This window comes from Dipodomys spectabilis, unplaced genomic scaffold (assembly GCF_019054845.1).
Source record: "Dipodomys spectabilis isolate Male_0828 unplaced genomic scaffold, ASM1905484v1 ptg000095l, whole genome shotgun sequence".
Lineage (NCBI taxonomy): Eukaryota > Metazoa > Chordata > Mammalia > Rodentia > Heteromyidae > Dipodomys > Dipodomys spectabilis.
The window spans coordinates 3,891,190-3,910,273 of record NW_024870772.1 but is presented as its reverse complement, the minus strand read 5'-3'; the positions used below and the strand labels follow the sequence as shown (position 1 = coordinate 3,910,273).

General features: G+C 39.8%; 1 protein-coding gene and 1 non-coding gene across 2 annotated transcripts in view; both read left to right on the top strand.

Moving 5' to 3' along the window:
* Nucleotides 1-16,809, top strand: part of Pibf1 (progesterone immunomodulatory binding factor 1) — a 142,019-nt gene extending 125,210 nt beyond the window's left edge. The window contains exon 18 of the mRNA XM_042685793.1: nt 16,411-16,809. Coding sequence (XP_042541727.1) covers nt 16,411-16,473 — 63 coding nt within the window. The 3' untranslated portion in view covers nt 16,474-16,809. The remainder of the gene's footprint in view (nt 1-16,410) is intronic.
* Nucleotides 13,061-13,191, top strand: LOC122112967. Its single transcript, XR_006148341.1, has one exon. It is a non-coding gene; the product is annotated as a small nucleolar RNA SNORA51 (small nucleolar RNA).
* Nucleotides 16,810-19,084: the final 2,275 nt, after the last annotated feature.

The window sequence follows — 19,084 nt, the reverse complement described above, 5'->3', positions numbered from 1 at the left end:
CTTCTCATTCATATTGATTTTTAAACTAATTTTGTTTTGTTCAAGGGCCTTGAAATATCTATATTTAATGATATATGTACTACCTATGTCAAGTACATTGGTAGACTTTCATATTTCTAGTTCACATACTGAATTTTCCCAGAAAACTTTCATATTTCTAGTTCACATATTGAATTTTCCCAGATGTTATCCTAAATCTAGCACTTTTAATTCTCCAGTCTGCAAAGACTAATTATAGGGCAATCAGAAAGGTATTGCATGTAATGTTTTAATTACATAAAAATAAACAGAATGAGGACTGGGAAGGTAGCTCAGTGGTAGAGTGCTTGCTTTGCATACATGAGGCCCTGGGTTCAATTCCTCAGCACCACATAAACAGAAAAAGACAGAAGTGGTGCTGTGGCTCAAGTGGTAGAGTGCTAGCCTTGAGCTGAAGAGCTGAAGGACAGCACCCAGGCCCAGAGTTCAGGATCCACAGCCGACAAAATAAAATAGAGTGAGAAATAGTACCCACTCCTGCTTATTTATAAAATAGTATATTTTGTTGAATTCTTCAGAAAGTGTAAAACCATAAACTGATGCCAACTGTGGTAGCTCACACCTAACCTCAGCTATTTGGAAGATGTAGGCAGGAAAATGGCAGGTTGGAGGCCAGGCTGGACAATTTGACAAGGCTCTGTCTCAAAATAAAAATTGTTTATAAATCCTGGTGCTAGTGGCTTATGTCTATAATCCTACCTACTCAAGAGGCTGAGCTCTGAAGATTGTGGTTCAAAGCCAACCCTGGCAAGAAAGTCTGTGAGGCTCTTATCTCCAGTTAACCACCAAAAAGCAGAGCTATGGCTGAAGTAGAATGCTAGCCTTGAGCACGAAGAGGCTCAATGACAGCACCCAGGCCCTGAGTTCAAGCCCCAGGACTGGTTTAAAAAAAGAAGGAGGAGGAGAAGGTGGAGGGGGACGAGAAGGAGGAGGAGGAGGAGGAAGAAGAAGAAGAGGAAGGAAGAGCAGGAGGGAGGAGGAGAAGTAGAAGAAAGAAGGAGAAGAAAGAAGGAGAGGAAATAGCTGGACACTGGTAGCTCACGCCTGTAATCCTAACTACCCAAGAGGGTTAGATCTGAGGATCATGGTTCAAATCTAGCCCAGGCAATAAAGTCTGTGAAACTCTTATCTCCAATTAACCACCAGAAAACCAAAAGTGATACTGTAGCTCACAGTGGTAAAGCTGGCCTTGAGCAAAAGGGCTCAGGGACAGTGCCCAGGCTGTGAGTTCAAGCACTGTGACTGAAAAAAACAAAAAGAAGAGAAAATAATTGGGCACTGTTACACATTTCTGTAATCCCAGCACTTTGGAAGGAGGTACAGGAAAATGGATTCAAGGACTGGCTGTGCTATATAGTGAAACTCTTCCTCAAAAAATATTAGGGCTGGGAAGGTGGCTCAGTGGTAGAGCGCTTGCCTTGCATGCATGAGGCCCTGATTTCAGTTCCTCAGCACCACTTAAGCAAAAAGAAAAAAGCCCAAGTGGCGCTGTGGCTCAAGTGGTAGAGCGATAGCCTTGAACTGAAGAGCTGAGGGACTGCACCCAGGCCCAGGGTTCAGGCCCCACGACCGGACCCCCCCCCCCAAAAAAATATATTATCATGACTAGAAAGACTCAGCATCATAAAGAAGTCAGTTCTTCCTGTTTTTTTTTTAATTCAGCATAATTTTATCTCTATAGCCAAGAATATATCTAGAAAACACCTATATCATTAAACACTAAAGCAGTACAGCCTAAGTACATGAATCCATAGGCTGTTGGAGCTGAGTTTAAAATATAGAAATAACTTACATATTTAAAGAAGTTTAGGAGGCTGGGAATGTGGCTTAATGATAGAATGCTTACCTAGCATGCATGAAGCTCTGGGTTCGATTCCTCAGTCCACATAAACAGAAAAAGCCCAAAGTGTCACCACTGTGGCTCTCAAGTTGTAGAATGCTACCCTTTAGTGAAAGAAGCTCAGGCCCAGGTCCTGAGTTCAAGCCCCAGGACTGGCAAAAAAATAATAATAATTAAAATTTTAAAAACAGATAAGTAAAATTAGTGAAAATACCTTAGGAAACATTAAACGTTATATATTTCAATAAGAAATAAGAATAGTGATCAAAAGGCAACAGAATTAACATACTGAAGTATTTTATCTAATTTCCATGTGGTTTCTTCATTTCTTAGAAGCATGATTTTTACCTTGTAAACTTAACAAACTCAAAAACAGATTTTTTCCAAGTTTGATTTAGTGAGAGTCCATAGAATCGTAATTTTTTTAAACTCCCTAGATTATAATAATCACTCACATATGGAAATTTCTGGCATGGGCCATTTCATTTTATATGCAGATAATGTTATTCAGTATCAAGATGAAAGATTTTTTTAATGATTATATAATTGAAAATATCCTTGCACTTTTTTTTTTTCCTGAGGCCAAATCAAGGCCTTCCTTACACATGCTCAGCAAAGCTAGGCAGCACTGAACTACTTTCTAACCCTTGGTTTTTTAGACACAAGTTCACTGTGTAATCCAGGCTGGCCTTAGACATGCTTTATAGCTGAGACTGGCCTCATAGTCATTATCTTCCTGGCTCTACCTCCCCATTTCTGGGATGACAAATATGTACTACTACCACGCCTATGATCAGTTTCCTTTTATTATTTTATGTTTTTGTCAGTACCAGGGCTTGAACTCAGAGCCTTGTGCTCTTGATCATCTTGCTTACTCAGCTGTTATTCTACCACTTGAGACAATTCTCCAGCCCAGCTTTTTGCTGGCTAATTGGAGATTGTATTTCCTGAACTTTCTTGCCTGGGCTGGCTTCATATCCTTCTGAGTAGCTAGGATTACAGTTGTGAGCTACTAATGCCCAGCAACCTCCTTTTTTTAAAATGAGCAAAACTTGCCATCTAAATCAAAAAAACAACTATTGTAGGCATACATATAGCAGTAACAGACACTGGGCTGACTGGAAAGTGCAATCAAGTAGGTGCAGTAGACCAGCTTGCACACAACACAGCTCTAGGGATTTCAGCCAACAAGTCCATATCTGTTTCCCCTCTGTAACACACAGGTTCTCTTTGGGTTTCTTAGTTTTTGCTTATTCAGATTTTCCACTTCCTCATTGACTTGCTCTTAGCCCTGTCTTGAGACATGAGTCTATGCATCCTTTCTGCATCTACTTTCTTAGAACCTAGCTTTCCCCTTATCATGTTGTGCTCATCTGCATTGGGTACTACTACTTTTTTTTTTGGAGGGGGGAGGTCGGGGGCTTGAACTATGAGCCTGGGCGCTGTCCCTCAGCTCTTCAGCTCAAGGCGAGCGCTCTACCTCTTGAGCTATAGCGCCACTTCCGGTTTCCTAGTAGTTTATTGGAGATAGGAGTCTCAGGGTCTTTCCTTCCCCAGGCTAGCTTTGAACTTTAATCCTCAGATCTCAGCCTCCTGAGTAGGTAGAATTACAGGCGCGAGCCACCAGCGCCCAACTAAGGTACTACTTCTTTTTGACAAGACTTCATAAGACTTCTTAAGTTGTTAGCCAACGTACAGAGTGGATAAGCTTACTGCTGAGCAGGAGTGGTCTGAAGCTATCCACAGTGGCTGATGCCTGTAATCCCAGCCGTTCCTGAGACAAAAATATAAAGGATGACAGTTCAAGATCAGTCCCGACAAAAGGTAGCAAGACTATATCTCAACAAATAAGCCAGTCATGGTAGTGCTTGCCTGTCATTTGCACTGATAGAAAGACATGGATAAGAGGATCACAGTCCAAGACCAGACCTCAAGATACTTTCCCCAAAATAACTAAAATAAAAAAGGGCTGGAGGCATGATTAAGTGGTAGAGTACCTACATAGCAAGTATGAGTTGAAACCTCAGTTCTTACACACACACATACACACAAAAAAGGAAGTGCGCAGAGATTATCACAGACACTGTGCTCTGCCTGTTATACTATAATCTACAGAAAGACTGAATACATAGACATTCATAGAAAATAAGTTCAGATGCAAACCACAAGATAAACCAACTAAATATTTAAAGCCCATCAGAAGTCATTCATCTTCATTTCTGACCCTACTCTGTTCCAAGCAATAAACTAATGCTTGGCAACCTGATCTCATGGGTTTTTGACTGAGATTTCCAGAAGTCCTGACTGTAGCCAGTATATGAGGTATCATTAAGATTTCCCTATACCTCAAAATAATGTTATATACTAAAGATAAGATTAGAAGGGTTGAATATAGAGAATGGAGAGTAATTTTCCCCTTCTTTTTGCCTCTGTATTTTCTGTTTTTATCTCTAATAAAATTTATAGTTCTTACAATTGGGGAATATTTTTCAAAAGATGTTCTGAATTCAGGTTTAGCTTCATGAAAACTGAGATAATTACTATAAGCCAATCAAGTCAAGATGGTACTTAGAATTAATAACTCAAACTGACTAGGTGGCCTGGGTCAAAAAAACCACTTAAACACTCTTAGCCTGTTCCTGTCTGTAAAATTCAAAGGGAACTTATATGAAATGCATTCTTGACTCTATTATAACATACTGTGGTTCTCTTGGGCATCATACATTTTTTTAATATTTCACTTTTACCTAACAATACTAATGTTCTTTCTGAAACTTGTTACTAAAGAATTTATTATGCAAATATATGCAATTAAATCTAAGCATTTAGTAATCTTAGGGCATGCTAAAATGAAAGCATTTCTAATTTCATTTTTGGCTGACATTATTTGCTGTTGATATTTTAATTGATATTCATCTCAGTGATGAATGTTGTGTGCAAGCATACTTATCCATGCATGAATGGGAAGGAAGAAAAGAAGGGAAGGAATGTGGCTCTGTAGTAGAGCACTTGGCTCAGCATTCTTTTTATTTTCCCTGATCATGTGGCCTGAACTCTGGGCCTGGGCACTGTCCCTCAGCTCTTCAGCTCAAGGCTAGCGCTCTACCACTTGAGCCACATCACCACTTCCAACTTTTTCTGCTTATGTGGTTCTGAGGAATCAAACCCAGGGTGTCATACATGCAAGGCAAGCACTCTACCTACCACTCAGCCACCTTCCCAACCCATGGCTCAGCATTCTTGAGGTCATATAGGTTTGATTCCAAGAACCACATATGAAAAAAAAAAATCTTTTTAAGAAGTACTATTGTCTTCTTCCAGAGCACATAAACAAAGCAGATTTTCAGAGGAGAAAAGGCATTCTCTTTTTGTAAAGAGAAATTTTAACATTAAACTAAACTATAAGGACTGTGAAGGGGACAGCTCCCTAGACAATAGTGCTACGTCTGTGTTGCCATTTTCATCAGAAACACCCAGTTATTCCAGTTTCTCATGCTGTCTCTAGCTTTACTTTTCCTCTCCCTAGAAAAATCTAAAACTATCCTAGTTCTCCTTAGAGGAACTATGTGCTATGTTTTTCTAGTTTTGTTAGTCTTGGGGCTTGAACTCAGGGCCTGGGCACTGTCCCTGAGCTGCTTTTTGCTCAAGGCTAGCACTTTACCATTGCGCCATTTCCGGCTTTTTCTGTGTGTGTGTGTGGTACTGAGGAATCGAACACAGGGCTTCATGCATGCTAGGCAAGCAGCCTACCACTAAGCCACATTCCCAGCCCCAAATACCACTTATTCTTAAGGTTCAGATTTTATTATTTGCCCAGTCCCTTATTAAAGCACACGCTAGCATCTTTGTCTTATTCTAAGTAGAGTGAAAGCATTAAAGTACAAAAGAGACCTGATTTATGTAACTGTAAATCCTCTGTATATCACCTTTATAATAACAATAAGAAGATTAAAAAATAAATATAAAGCCAAGTACAAAAGAGTGCCAAGCACCTGTGGCTCATGCTTCTCAGGAGGCAGAGATCTGAGAATCCAGGTTTGGAGCCAGCCTGGGCAAACGTAGCCAAGAAACTATTATCTCTAGTTAACAAACAGAAAGCTGGAGGTAGAAGTGTAGCTCAAGTGATAGAATACCAGCCCTGAGAGAAAAGGCCAAGTAAGAAACACTTGAGTTCACACGTGCATCCCTGCAGGTACACACATACCCAGATATAAAAGAGCTTTCTGCTCCAAGGAGGGTAGGAAGCATACCAATAGTACCAGTAGTGTAGTGTGTTCAGTGGCTAAATTATGGTGAGTTAGTGATGAATTCAGGTCTTGACTTGTATATGGTTTTATGAATTACTTCTTTCAACTTTTTTAGATGACTTCATGTGGTCATCTGGAAGAAAATATTCAAATAATTACAATTCAGTTCAAGTATATACTGACTGTATGTGAGAATCTGTGCTGAGTATTGCAGAATACCCAGATGACCTAAAAAATGAGATGACTTTGAGACAAGCAAGCTTAGTGAGAGCACAGGACCCTGAGTTCAAGCCCCAGGACTGGCTCAAATTAAAATTAAAAAAACCTTGTAGAAATAATCCTAGCAGTGGTGAGGCTGAGGCAGGAAGACTAGCCTGGGCTACATATAGTAAGACCGTGTCTCAGAGAAACAACAATAAAGTAATAAAGCCATATATAGGTTATAAAGACCAGCTTTGTCATTATTTGCTCCTAAGGCAGGAAAGGTTTTTCATTTCATCTAGTGGAATTTCACTATTATTTTTAGTACAATAATATGAAAGTGAGTACAAGTGATAAGTGACAGCATTCTGGCAGCAGTACCAGAGTCACACCCAGCCCACATGCTTCATATCACACAGAAAAGTAGAATATTTGTTTAGACTAGATGAATGAGTGAATTTTGCTTTTACTTGGAAAGGGCTGTAGTCATGCATACACATACACACACAATACTGGACACTGAGGGAGTAAATAGAGCAACATTCTTATAACGCTTACAGATCACATTTCTGTTTGGAATCTAGACTCATCTCAAAAACCAAAAGCAGACCTCAGGATCTCTGCATAAATGTAAACATGTATATAAAAATATTGTACAAATACTTAAATTCTCAATGTCTAGTGGTTGCCATACTAACTATAGCCTCTTCTTAATGTAATTTAGCTAGTACACTGCCAGAAAAGAATGTTACAATTCATCAAATCAGTTTATATTTTCCCCTATTCCTCCCAACTCAACCCAACCACTCAGTTTTCCTACTGTCATAGAATATACATTGAATACTATGAAGAAATGAGTTTCTAAGTGAGCATGGAATTAGGACAGTGTGAGCTGAATGATCTTAGCCTTACATCCAGTTGCTATAAAGCCAAATCAGCTACCTTAGATATTGAAGGACTCTGTGATGATGATTGGAAATATTTATTGAGTTCTCATGTAACATTTTTAGAAAACAAAGTAGTTGGGGCTGGGAATGTGGCTTAGAAGTAGAGTGCTTGCCTAGCATGCATGAAGCCCTGGGTTTGATTCCTCAATACGGCATAAACAAAAAAGGCCAGAAGAGGTACTGAGGCTCAAATGGTAGAATGCTAGCCTTGAGCAAAAGAAGGTTAGGGACAGTACTCAGGCCCTGAGTTCAAGCCCCAGGACTGGCAAAAAAGAAAGAAAGAAAAAAGAAAAAGAAAACAAAGTAGTTATTTCTACCAAACTGTCTTTTTTAGAGATATGATACTAGTTAAACACTGGTAATTCTTAATCTCTAATTCTTTTTCCAGATTTCAAGAGTAATCTACTGGGCATATTTTATCTGTTTTTATCAGTCATCCTCCTTTCTGATTTCAGCAAACTTTCTCAATATGTTTTAATCCCCAAGTTACATATTAATGTTTTAGTTGGCTACTTCTGGATAACACAAAGGCACCTATCTTATCCACTAATTGTCTCCAAAATCACCTTGTAATGTACTGATTACTTCTGCAACATTTCCAGTTAATCTTGTCATTTGTGTCTACAGCAGCTCTGTGAGCACTTTCCTAAATCTGGAATCATTTACTTTAGACTTGTTAACATTCTACTAATTCAGTGTTTTTATTCATTTGTACTACTTCCCTATGAAATTATAAATATAGTGAAAAATAGTAATTAAGGCAGTGTTCCAGTATAAAGAGTTATCTTTATGTAATTTAGAGATCTAATATGATTGTGTATGTGTGTGTGTGTTCACTTACTATGAGAGTCTCAAGTAGTAAAACATTAGTCATGAGCAAAAGAGCCCCAGTACTGTGCAGGCAGGGGAGGGCATTTTTTAATATAATAAATAAATAAATGTACACAATTATTTTACTAACTATTCACAGAGAAACTCTGCATCCATTTAACAACTTCCCCACTCTTTCTTTCCTCAGCTCTTGGTAAGCACCATTCTATTTTCTGTTCATGTAAATTTGACTAATTTAGATTTATCTTTCAGTGACTGGCTTACCTCATTTAGTATAATGGCCTCAAGGTTCATCTATGTTGCATCTCAAAATATTTTTAACTCCTTTATGGAACTGTCATTTCAATCTACCTAGCACATTCTTTTCAAAGTACTCATTCATTTAGGCCTTATTCTAGGCACAGATTTTGTCCTTGAGTGTCCACAATCTAATATTGGAGCTGTGTCTATAATAGCATAATAAATGCTAATGAGTAGACAAGTGCTGAATGCCTTGAGGGTCGCACTGTCTTCTCAGACCTTGACTTCTGCAGGGAAGATGAATTATAGCCACGCAAGTAAAATGATGCATCAAACCTTCATGTTAATTCAGCTAGAAATGAATAAAGTAGTGGAGGAAGAAAAAGGGATGACTATCCATATAAATTGCAGTTGTGAGAGACACCCTCCATGAGAAGAAATGGAGTAAGACAGGTTAATTCTTGAAAGTACAGTGAATAAGGCATCAAAGGAGCTGGAGTCATAATGTACTTGGAAGATATACCTGCTGTTGTTATTTAAGGCAGTGTCTTGCTGTAGCTCAGGCTACTCATGTTCCTCCTGTCTCAGCCTCCTGAGGGCTGAGATTCTAGGCATCCGTCATCACACTTGGCTAAATACCCCTCAAATTGTCATATCTATTATGTGAAGAAAAATAGGATCAAACAGAAGGAAACTGGAAAATGAAGAGCTTCCTTTTATTAATAATTATGAAATGTGGCCGGCGACCAATGGCTCACACCTGTAATCCTAGTTACTTAGGATCTGAGGATCACAGTTCAAAGCCAGTCTGAGCAAGAAAGTCCAATTAACCACCAGAAAACCTCAAGTGGTACTCTAGCTCAAAAGTGGTAGAATGCTAGCCTTGAGCAAAATAGCTCAGGAAGTACCCAAGGCCCTGAATTCAAGCCCCTCAACCAACAAAAACTAATACTACCAATAGTTATAAAATGTGAACAATCCAGCCAGACATCGGTGACTCATACCTGTAATCCTAGCTATTCAGGTGGCTGAGATCTGAGGATTGCAGTTCAAAGCCAGCCCAAGCAGGAAAGACCGTGAGACTCCTATCTCCAATAAACCACTAGAAAACCGGAAGTGGCCCTGTGGCTCAAGTAGTAGAACACTTACCTTGAGCTGAAGAACTGAGGGACAGCGTTCAGGCCCAGAGTTCAAGCCCCACAACCGAAAAAAAAAAAAAAATGTGAACAATCTTACTGAAATTACTTTATAATACAGGTTTTTAAAGCTTAATTTGAATCATATTCAGAAAAAGTTCCAAGATTGTTTCACCTTTTAAAAACCTGACGTTTATAGCTGAGCACAAGTGGTAGAACTCTAGCCTTGAACACAGAAGTTCAGGGACAGGGTCCAGAGTTCAAGCCCCAGCAAAAAATAAAATAAAAATCTAAAGTTTAGGCTAAGAAATACTGAGTATTTTAGACGGGCACTGGTGGCTCACGCCTGTATTCCTAGCTATTCAGGAGGCTGAGATCTTAGGATCACGGTTCAAACCCAGCTCAGGCAAGAAACTTCATGAGACTCTTATCTCCAATAAACCACTCAGAAAACTGGAAGTGGCGCTGTGGCTCAAGTGATAGAGTGCTTGCCTTGAGCTGAAGAGCTGAGGGACAGTGCCCAAGCTCAAAGTTCAAGCCCCACCCCCAACCAAATAGAGAGAGAGAGAGAGAGAGAGAGAGAGTATTTTAAAATCCAATATCCAAGCCAAGCACCTGTGGCTCACGCCTGTAATCCTGTCTACTTTGGAGGTTGAAATCTGAGAATTGTAGTTTGAAGTCAGCTCAAAGCCAGAAGTGGATCTGGGGCTCAAGTGGTAGAGTGTTAACCTTGAGCAAGAAAGGTCATGAACAGCACTCAGGACCTGAGTTCAAGCCCCAGGACTGGCGCACACAAATATATCCAACTATAACCAGTGTTAAAGCTGAGGGTAATGTAGGGTCAGCTACCAGATGTTCTCATATTTGGTAATAAGGAACACTTAGATTAAAAGTAACAGTAGAGATAAATTTGTTCATTTAACCAATCTTCCCCAAACATCATTTCCTGACTTCCCTCAGGGAACACAGTTTATCAAGTGACCGATTCAAGCCAACAGAATTGCAGCATGCTAAGTTTAGAGAGGCTGAAAATGAGCTCAAGAAGCTGTGAGGTGGCAGAGCAGGGTTCTGAGAAGCAGGCAGGCTAGGAAGGGGTCAAGTGGGAAAGCTGTGAGCAAGGAATGTGTATCAATGTCTATCATTGTCATCTTATTCTCCTAACAACCTCTGAGGCCTATCAGGAACCAGATGACAGTCTGAAGGGACTGTTGACAAGCATATGGAAATCAATGAGTAATGAAGTACTTCAGGACTAAAAACTGCAAAGAAATAACTATTCCCAATCTAGGGAACATTCTTCAATACAATAAAGGCTATATATGACAAACCTACAGCCAGCATTATACTTAATAGTGAAAAACTAAAGCCATTTCCTCTTAACTCAGGAACGAGACAAGGATGTCCACTCTCTCTACCTCTCTTCAATTTAGTATTAGAATGCCTACAGCAATAAGACAATATGCAAACATAAAAGAGATCCAAATAGGGAAAGATGAAGTAAAACTCTCCCTCTTTGCAGATGACATGATGTTGTATTTAAAGAATCCCACGGATGCCACTCCCAAATTACTCAAGCTGATTCCAAACTTTGACAAAGTAGCAGGGTATAAAATTAACCCTCAAAAATCAATGGCTTTTCTGTATGCCAACAATGAGAAAAGCATGGCTGAAATCAGGAAAGCAACTCCATTCATAATAGCCCAACAAAAAATAAAATACCTAGGAATTAACCAAAGAAGTGAAGGACCTCTATGATGAAAACTTTAAAAACTTGAAAGTGGCAAAACCTCCCATGCTCCTGGATTGGAAGGATCAACATCGTGAAAATGACAATACTTCCCAAGGCTATCTACAAATTCAATGCAATACCTATCAATATTCCAACCTCATTCTTTAAGGAAATAGAAGAGGCAATCCAAAAATTCATATGGAACAATAAAAGACCCCAACTAGCAAAAACAATCCTTAACAGAAAGAACAGTGCTGGAAGAATATCAATACCAAATTTCAAACTCTACTACAAAGCCATAGTAATCAAAACAGCTTGGTACTGGCACAAGAACATACCGCAGGACCAATGGAATAGAATTGAAAATCCAGAAATGAACCCACAGACCTATAGCCATCTAATCTTCAATAAGGGAGCTAAAAAAATAGAATGGAAGAAACACAGCCTCTTCAGTAAATGGTGCTGGCAAAATTTGTTAATCACTTGTAGAAAACTAAAACTAGATCCTTATATATCACCCTGCACCAGAATCAACTCCAAATGGACCAAAGACCTCGGAGTTTTGACTCCGAGACACTCTGAAAACATTACAGGATGGAATAGGAGAAACCCTAGGTCTCCTTGGCACAGGCCAAAATTTTCTTACTAGAGACCCAGAAACACAAGAAATCAAAGAAAGGTTGGACAAATGGGATTGCATAAAGTTGCAGAGCTTCTGCACGGCAAAGGACATAACTAGCAAGATCAATAGAAAGCTCATGGATAGGGAAAAAATCTTTACTAACCATAAAACGGACAAGGGTCTCATATCTAAAATATACCTGGAACTCAAAAAATTAAATCCCCCAACAAATCCTCAAAGAAACAACTGCCCAATACCTAAGTGGGCTAAAGTCTTAAAGAGAAACTTCTCTGAAGAGGAAAGAAGGATGGCCAATAGACACATGAAGAAATGCTCAACCTCCCTAGCCATAAAAGAAATGCAAATCAAAACAACATTGAGATACCACCTCACCCCAGTTAGAATGACCATAATCAAGAACTCTAATATCAGATGCTGGAGGGGATGTGGCCAGAAGGCAACCTTACTGCATTGTTGGTGGGAGTGTAAACTTGTTCAACAACTTTGGAAAGTAGGTTTGGAGGGTCCTCAAAAGACTCCACATAGAGCTCCCCTATGACCCAGAAATCCCACTTTTGGGCATTTACCCAAATGATCATAAACAAAACCATACTAAAGCTACCAGCACAACTATGTTTATTGCAGCATTATTTACCATAGCTAAGATATGGAACCAACCCAGATGCCCCTCAGTAGATGAATGGATCAAGAAAATGTGGTATACATACACAATGGAATTCTATGCCTCCATCAGAAAGAATGACATTGCCTCATTTGTTAGGAAATAGAAAGACTTGGAAAAAATTAAGTGAAGTAAGCTAGGCCCAAAGAAACATAGGTCCCATGGTTTCCCTTACTTACAAGTACTAGTATATATCTGAGTCAAGCAGAACCAGTCAGATAAGGCTAAATGAACTCCAAGATAAGGACTCAATTGTTTTTTTTCTTTCTTGTGATTGTTTCTAACATATAAGATAATTTTTTTGTTGCTTTGTATGTCCCTCGCCCATGGTATAACCCTGTTTTCACTGTATTTGATGTTGATATAATTTGTGGAGGGGAAAGGAAAAAATCATTTAAATAGGGATACAGGTGGACCCATTGCAACAATGAGATGTACAAGAGGTTAGGTCGAAAAAACGAACTTTGGAACTTTGGCAGGGGGCGGTGGGGGAGGGGATGGGAAGGGGAAACAAAGGAGGAGGCACAATGCTTGATAAAAAATGTAGGCCTTCGGGTGCTTAGCACAGGCTGTGTTCTTACACTGACTGTATAGAAAGAGGAGGCAGAGTAAACCTATCCCATATACACATCAGCCCAGGCCTGTGCCTAGTCTGTATTGTGAATGGGGAGAAAAGGGAAAAAAAAAAAAAAAAAGAAAGAAATGTACTCATTACCTTGCCTATGTAATTGTAACCCCTCTGTACGGCATTTTCACAATTAAAAAAAAAAAAAGAAAGAACTAGTCCCAGGACCAAGGGACAGAAAAGGGATGATAGGAATTATGTGATCAGGAAGTTCAAGGCCAGCCTAGGCAAAAATTGCATGAGCCCTTCATCTCAACCCTTAGCTAGCACCATGACACTTACCTGTCATCCCAGTACATGGGAAGCATAAATAAGGGTCCGTGGTCTAGGCCCAGCAAAATTGGAGACTAACTCAAAAATAGCCATAGCGAAAGGGGGCTAGAGATGTAGTTCTAATAGTAGAGTGCCTGCCAGAAGCACAAGACCCTGAATTCAAACCCCAGAATCACCAAAACAACTGTACTTTAGTATGGATGGATATAGTAGTTAAAAGGCAGGAGAAAGCTGAGGTGAAGAAGAATATCCTTTTATCCTTTTTTTGATGTACATGAAAGAATGTGGCTTATAGAATAGAGAAGAAGTTTGAGGTAAGATTAGAGCTGGGTCGGAGTTGGAGGGCCCCCTGTCTTATTTTGACTCTGGTCAAGTTCTAGGATAAGATTAGAAGGAACTAACAATTGTGCTCACTTTCAATATTTTGAGCATGCATTATATAAATGAAACAACATAGAAAAGGTAGAAATACAAATGTCACATTTATCCACAGGCCTCTGAACGTACATATTTGGGAATATGGTCCTTCATAATTTTGAGTATATGAGTGATAAAGAAGTAGCCTGCATACTTAGCATAATAAACTATATAAAATAGGAGTGATTGATTGAAAGCAGTGACTTATATCAAGATTCCTGAAGTTCACCTGTCCAATTTCTCCCCTGCTGCTCTGTACATTGTGGCTGAACTGATAAAGTAGGAACCCCAGGTAGAGTTGCTAAACACACAGCAACTAAGAAGATTCACATTAAAGTGGAATGCTGGCGGCTCATGCCTGTAATCCTAGCAACTCAGGAGACTGAGATTTGAGGATCACTGTTTGAAGCCAGCCCAGGCAGAGGAAAGTCCATAAGACTCATCTCTAATAAACTACTCAAGAAAAGCCAGAAGTGATGCTGTGACTCAAGTGGTAGGATGCTAGCTTTGAGTACCTAAGACGCTTTAAGACAGTGCCTAGGCCCTGGATTCACATTAATTTGAATATAGTGAGTTTTTTATAATTATCTATTGAGTAAATGAGTATCTATCTTATAGAGATACAAATGCAGTTATACCTATATCTATCTGTATCTGTATGACACAATTGAAATGAGATTCAGTCTTTAATTTTTTTAAAATCTCTTTGAATTTAAAACTAGTTTATAAAATAGCCACCTCTGGCATACCAAGGCTTCTGATAATATAAAATAATATTTATCAAAATGAACTCCAGGAAATGTAAAGAAAGGTTTTATCTTTTTGCTGTTTTGTTTTCTTTTTGTCCTGCTTGTTCATTTATCTGTCTCTGGAAGGGTAAGGGGTAGGCACAAAAATGGAGGGACAAAGGGTAAACAAATGCAGTACTGATACTCACTAGACACTATTGAAAATGAACTCTACAACTTGTGAGTGGGGAGGGGAGGGGAGGGGACAACTGTGAGATAGCAAGGGAGGGGTGACATTGTCCAAAAAGAAATGTACTCCATGGGGCTGGGAAGGGGGCTCAGTGGTAGAGCACTTGCCTTGCATGCTCAAGGCCCCGGGTTCGATTCCTCAGCACCACATAAGAAAAAAGCTGGAAGTGGCGCTGTGGCTCAAGTGGTAGAGTGCTAGCCTTGAGCTGAAGAGCTGAGGGACAGCGCCCAGGCCCAGAGTTCAGGCCCCACGACCAGACCCCCCCCCCCCCCCAAAAAAAAGAAATGTATTCCTTGGGGGAGGGAAGGGATAATGGGACAACAACAAGGGAAGAGGTTAACAATGAACGACAAGTAATGTACTCATTGCCTTACTCATGCAACTGTAACCTCTCTGTACAGCATTTTTACAATAAAGTAAAAAAATTTTAAAGATTAAATAAGTTTAATAAGGACTAGGAAGGTGGCTAAAGTGGTAGAGTGCTTGCCTTACATGCATGAGGCCCTGGGTTCGATTCCTCAGCACCACATAAGCAGAAAAATCTGGAAGTGGCGCTGTGGCTCAAGTGATAGAGAGCTAGCCTTCAACTGAAGAGCTGAGGGACAGCGCCCAGGCCCAGAGTTTAGGCCCCACAACTAACAAAATAGTAAGTTAATAAATTTATTTCTCAATGTTAAAAAAAAAGAAATGTACTCTTTACCTGACTTATATAACTGTAATCCCACTATGCATCACCTTTATAATAACAATTTTTTTTAAACAACATAGGGAAAAAAATAGCTACTTCTGTGGAATATGTTAACTTGTAACCAAGTCCTGGTTGCTCATACCTGTAATACTGTCTACTCAGGAGGCTGAGATCTGAGGATCACAGTTCAAAGCCAACCTTGGAAAGACATCCAAGAAACTCTTATCTCTAATTAACTGTCAAACAAAAGCTGGAAATGGAGATATGGCTCAAGTGGTAGAGAACCAGCTTTGAGGAGTAGGTAAAACTAAGAGACAGTGCCCAGACCCTAAGTTCAAGCCTCAGTATGGCACGCTTGTGCACGCGCGCACACACACACACACACACACACACACACACACATACACACATACACACACACACCTTTGAACCAGAAAACACTGGCCTATCTACCAGGTAGGAGATTATTTCTTAGAAAGAATGAAAACTGCTGGACACTGGTGGCTCACACCTATAATCCTAGCTACTCAGGAGGATGAGATTTGAGGATCAAGATTCAAAGCAAGCCCAGACAGGAAAGTCTGTGAGACTGTTATCTCCTATTAACCACCAGAAAAGCAGAAGTGGAGCTGTGGCTCAAGTGGTTGAATGCACAGCTTGATCTCAAGAGTTCAGGGACAGTGCACAGGCCCAGAGTTCAAGCCCCACTATGGACCAAAAACAAAAAAAGAAGGAAAGAAAGAAAGAGAGAGAAAGGAAGGAAGGAAACCTTAGCCTAAGTATCCTTCTGAATTCAAAGGCCGGGGTTACAAGTGTAGCTCACAGAGAAACCCTAGTGTATAGGGACCTTGTTCTCAGAACTGCCCCTTGCTAACCTTTTGTTTGATTTCTTTTCTCTTTTTCTTTGTTTTTCAGACTAAAAAGGAGGTACCTGAATGGTCTAAGAAACCACAAATGAAACCACAAATGAAGACCTAGTGTTTTAGGGTGCTGGAGTCAAACCCAGGACCTGGAAGACTAGGCAAGGGCTGTTTCTGAGCTTTTCAACCTATACCTATCATTTAGATTACAAGTACTTTTCTATGTGGACATTATTTACTAATGAAGGTCTTTTTTGGATGGAAAAAATAAGTTCATCTTAATCATGTACTTGGCATTTCTTATTTAAATATGTAATTTAATGATTATTTTTAACTAATGTTAAATTTATAAATTTCAGCACAAGCAAAATGTATGAAATACAAACAGTAATATACTTTATATTCTGTTTTTTCTGTTTTATTACAAAATAAATATCTTATTTTCTATTTTTTATATTCTGGTGCTTTCATAAATTATTCAGTGCATTTTAAGGATATAGCTTATAAATACTTTGCTAAGTTTTATAAACTACATAAATTCTGAGTTTACATATCATAATACAAGTAACAAAGCACCCTTTGTGACTGGGGTTTGGACTTCCTGTGTGAGTTCTAGAGCCTCTCTCCTGGCCCTTTTAGTCTGGTTTTCAGATAGGATCCCACACTGACTTTGCCTGGTTGGCCTCAAACCTCATACCTCCTACCTCCAGCTCCCGAGTAGGTAGAATTCCATGCCTGGCAATACTTTCTTCTTTTTTTTTCTTTTCCTTTTTTGTTTTTTTGTCAGTCGTGGGTCTTGAACTCTGCCTAGACACTGTCCCTGAGTTCTTCAGCTCAAGGTGAGCTGCTACCACTATTTGAGCCAGATTCCAGTTTCTTTGTGGTTAATTGGAGATATGAGTCTCACAGACTTTCCTGCCCGGACTAGCTCTGCACCTGCCTCATATCTCAGCCTCCTGAGTAGCTAGGATTATAGGCCTGAGCCACAGCACCTGGCTTGGCAATACAGTTTTAAAAAGGAGCAATCACTTGAAAAGTCTGCAAGGAGGCACTTTATATATCTTATACTGGTAATCAAATACCATAAAGGTAGATAGATAAGAATTATACTGACTTTTCTTTGGGTTTAGTATGCTCATATTTCATATAATTATTTTTTAAAATGACAAAGTCTGCTATTTTATTGGCATAGTAAAAAATTGATGGAATATCTATTACACTGTCATAACATTTCAGGCCCAAATACAGTATTGACCAACTGTCAGTGAAAACTGAAATCAAAGGTTGCTTTTTTTTCTTGTCATAAACTATATTCTGCTATGTGTGGTAGCTCATGCCTGTAATTCCAACATTCAAGAAGCTAAGGCAGAATAATAGTGAATTTGAGGCCAGCCTAGAACCCATCTCAAAAAGAAAAAAGGGGGATGGGAATATGGCTTAGTGGCAGAGCGCTTGCCTAGTGTGCATGAAGCCCTGGGTTCAATGCCTCAGTACCACATAAACAGAAAAAGCCAGAAGTAGCGCTATGGCTCTAGTGGTAGAGCACTATCCTTGAGCAAAAGCAGCTCAAGATCAGTGCCCACGCCTCATTACTGGAGAGAGAGAGAGAACCAGGGGGAGGGCGGGGAGGGAGAAGAGGGAGGGAGAGAGGAAGGAAGAAAGAAAGTAAGCAAGCAAGAGAGAAAAAAAGGAAATAAAAGAGGGAGACATTAGAAAGATGTGATTTCTTTTTCTTTATGATGCTAGGGACTGATCAGATCATACCGCAGAAGCGCTCTATCACTGAGCTGCTACCTCCCCAGCCTAAAAATATATAATGTTAGAGAGATAGATATTTCAAATTTGGTTGGAAGCTCTCACATTGTCTGTCTTTGGAGTTGGGGACTAAACGTGTGCATGTTAAGCAAGCACTCTACTACTAGAATACATCCAAGCCCTGCTTTAGTTCTGCCACAGGCATCCATTCATGGGCACATGCCTCACAAATACCCTAGGACCACTAATCACCACCACCATTATCATTAAAAGCCTTGATTTAAATATCTTAACTGGCTTTATTTTTAATTCTAGAATCAAGCCTTACTTCATTACATAAAAGGAGAAGGGCTGTGGAGAGCTGGTGGCTCACACCTGTAATGCTAGCTACTCAGGAGGCTGAGATCTGAGGATCTTGGTTCAAAGCCAGCCCAGTCTGTGAGACTCTTTATCTCCAGTTAACCACCAGAAAACCAGAAGTGGAACTGTGGCTCAAGTGATTGAGCTGAAGAGCACAGGAACAGTGCCCAGGCCCAGAGTTCAAGACCCATGACTGACAAAAAGGAGAAGGGCTGAAGAAAGTAGAAACTGAGAAAAGTGGATTGATTGTTTGTGTGTGTGTGTGTGTGTGTGTGTGTGTGTGTGTGTGTGTGTGTGTGTGTGTGTGTGTGTTACCAGTCCTGGGGCTTGAACTCAGGACTTGTGAACCTGTCATTGAACTTCTCTTTTGCTCAAGGCTAGCACTCTTACCAGTTGAGCCACAGCACCACTTCTGGCTTTTTCTGTTTATGAAGTGCTAAGGAATTGAACCCAGGGCTTTGTGCTTGCTAGGCAAGCTCTCTACCACTAAGCCACATTCCCAGCCCCTTGATTGTTCTTTTTTTCACAGTTACTTAATGGAATGAGGTGTATCAGTCATGAGGCCCAAGATTTAATCCCCAGCACTAATAATAACAGTAGAAAAACTAATTGAC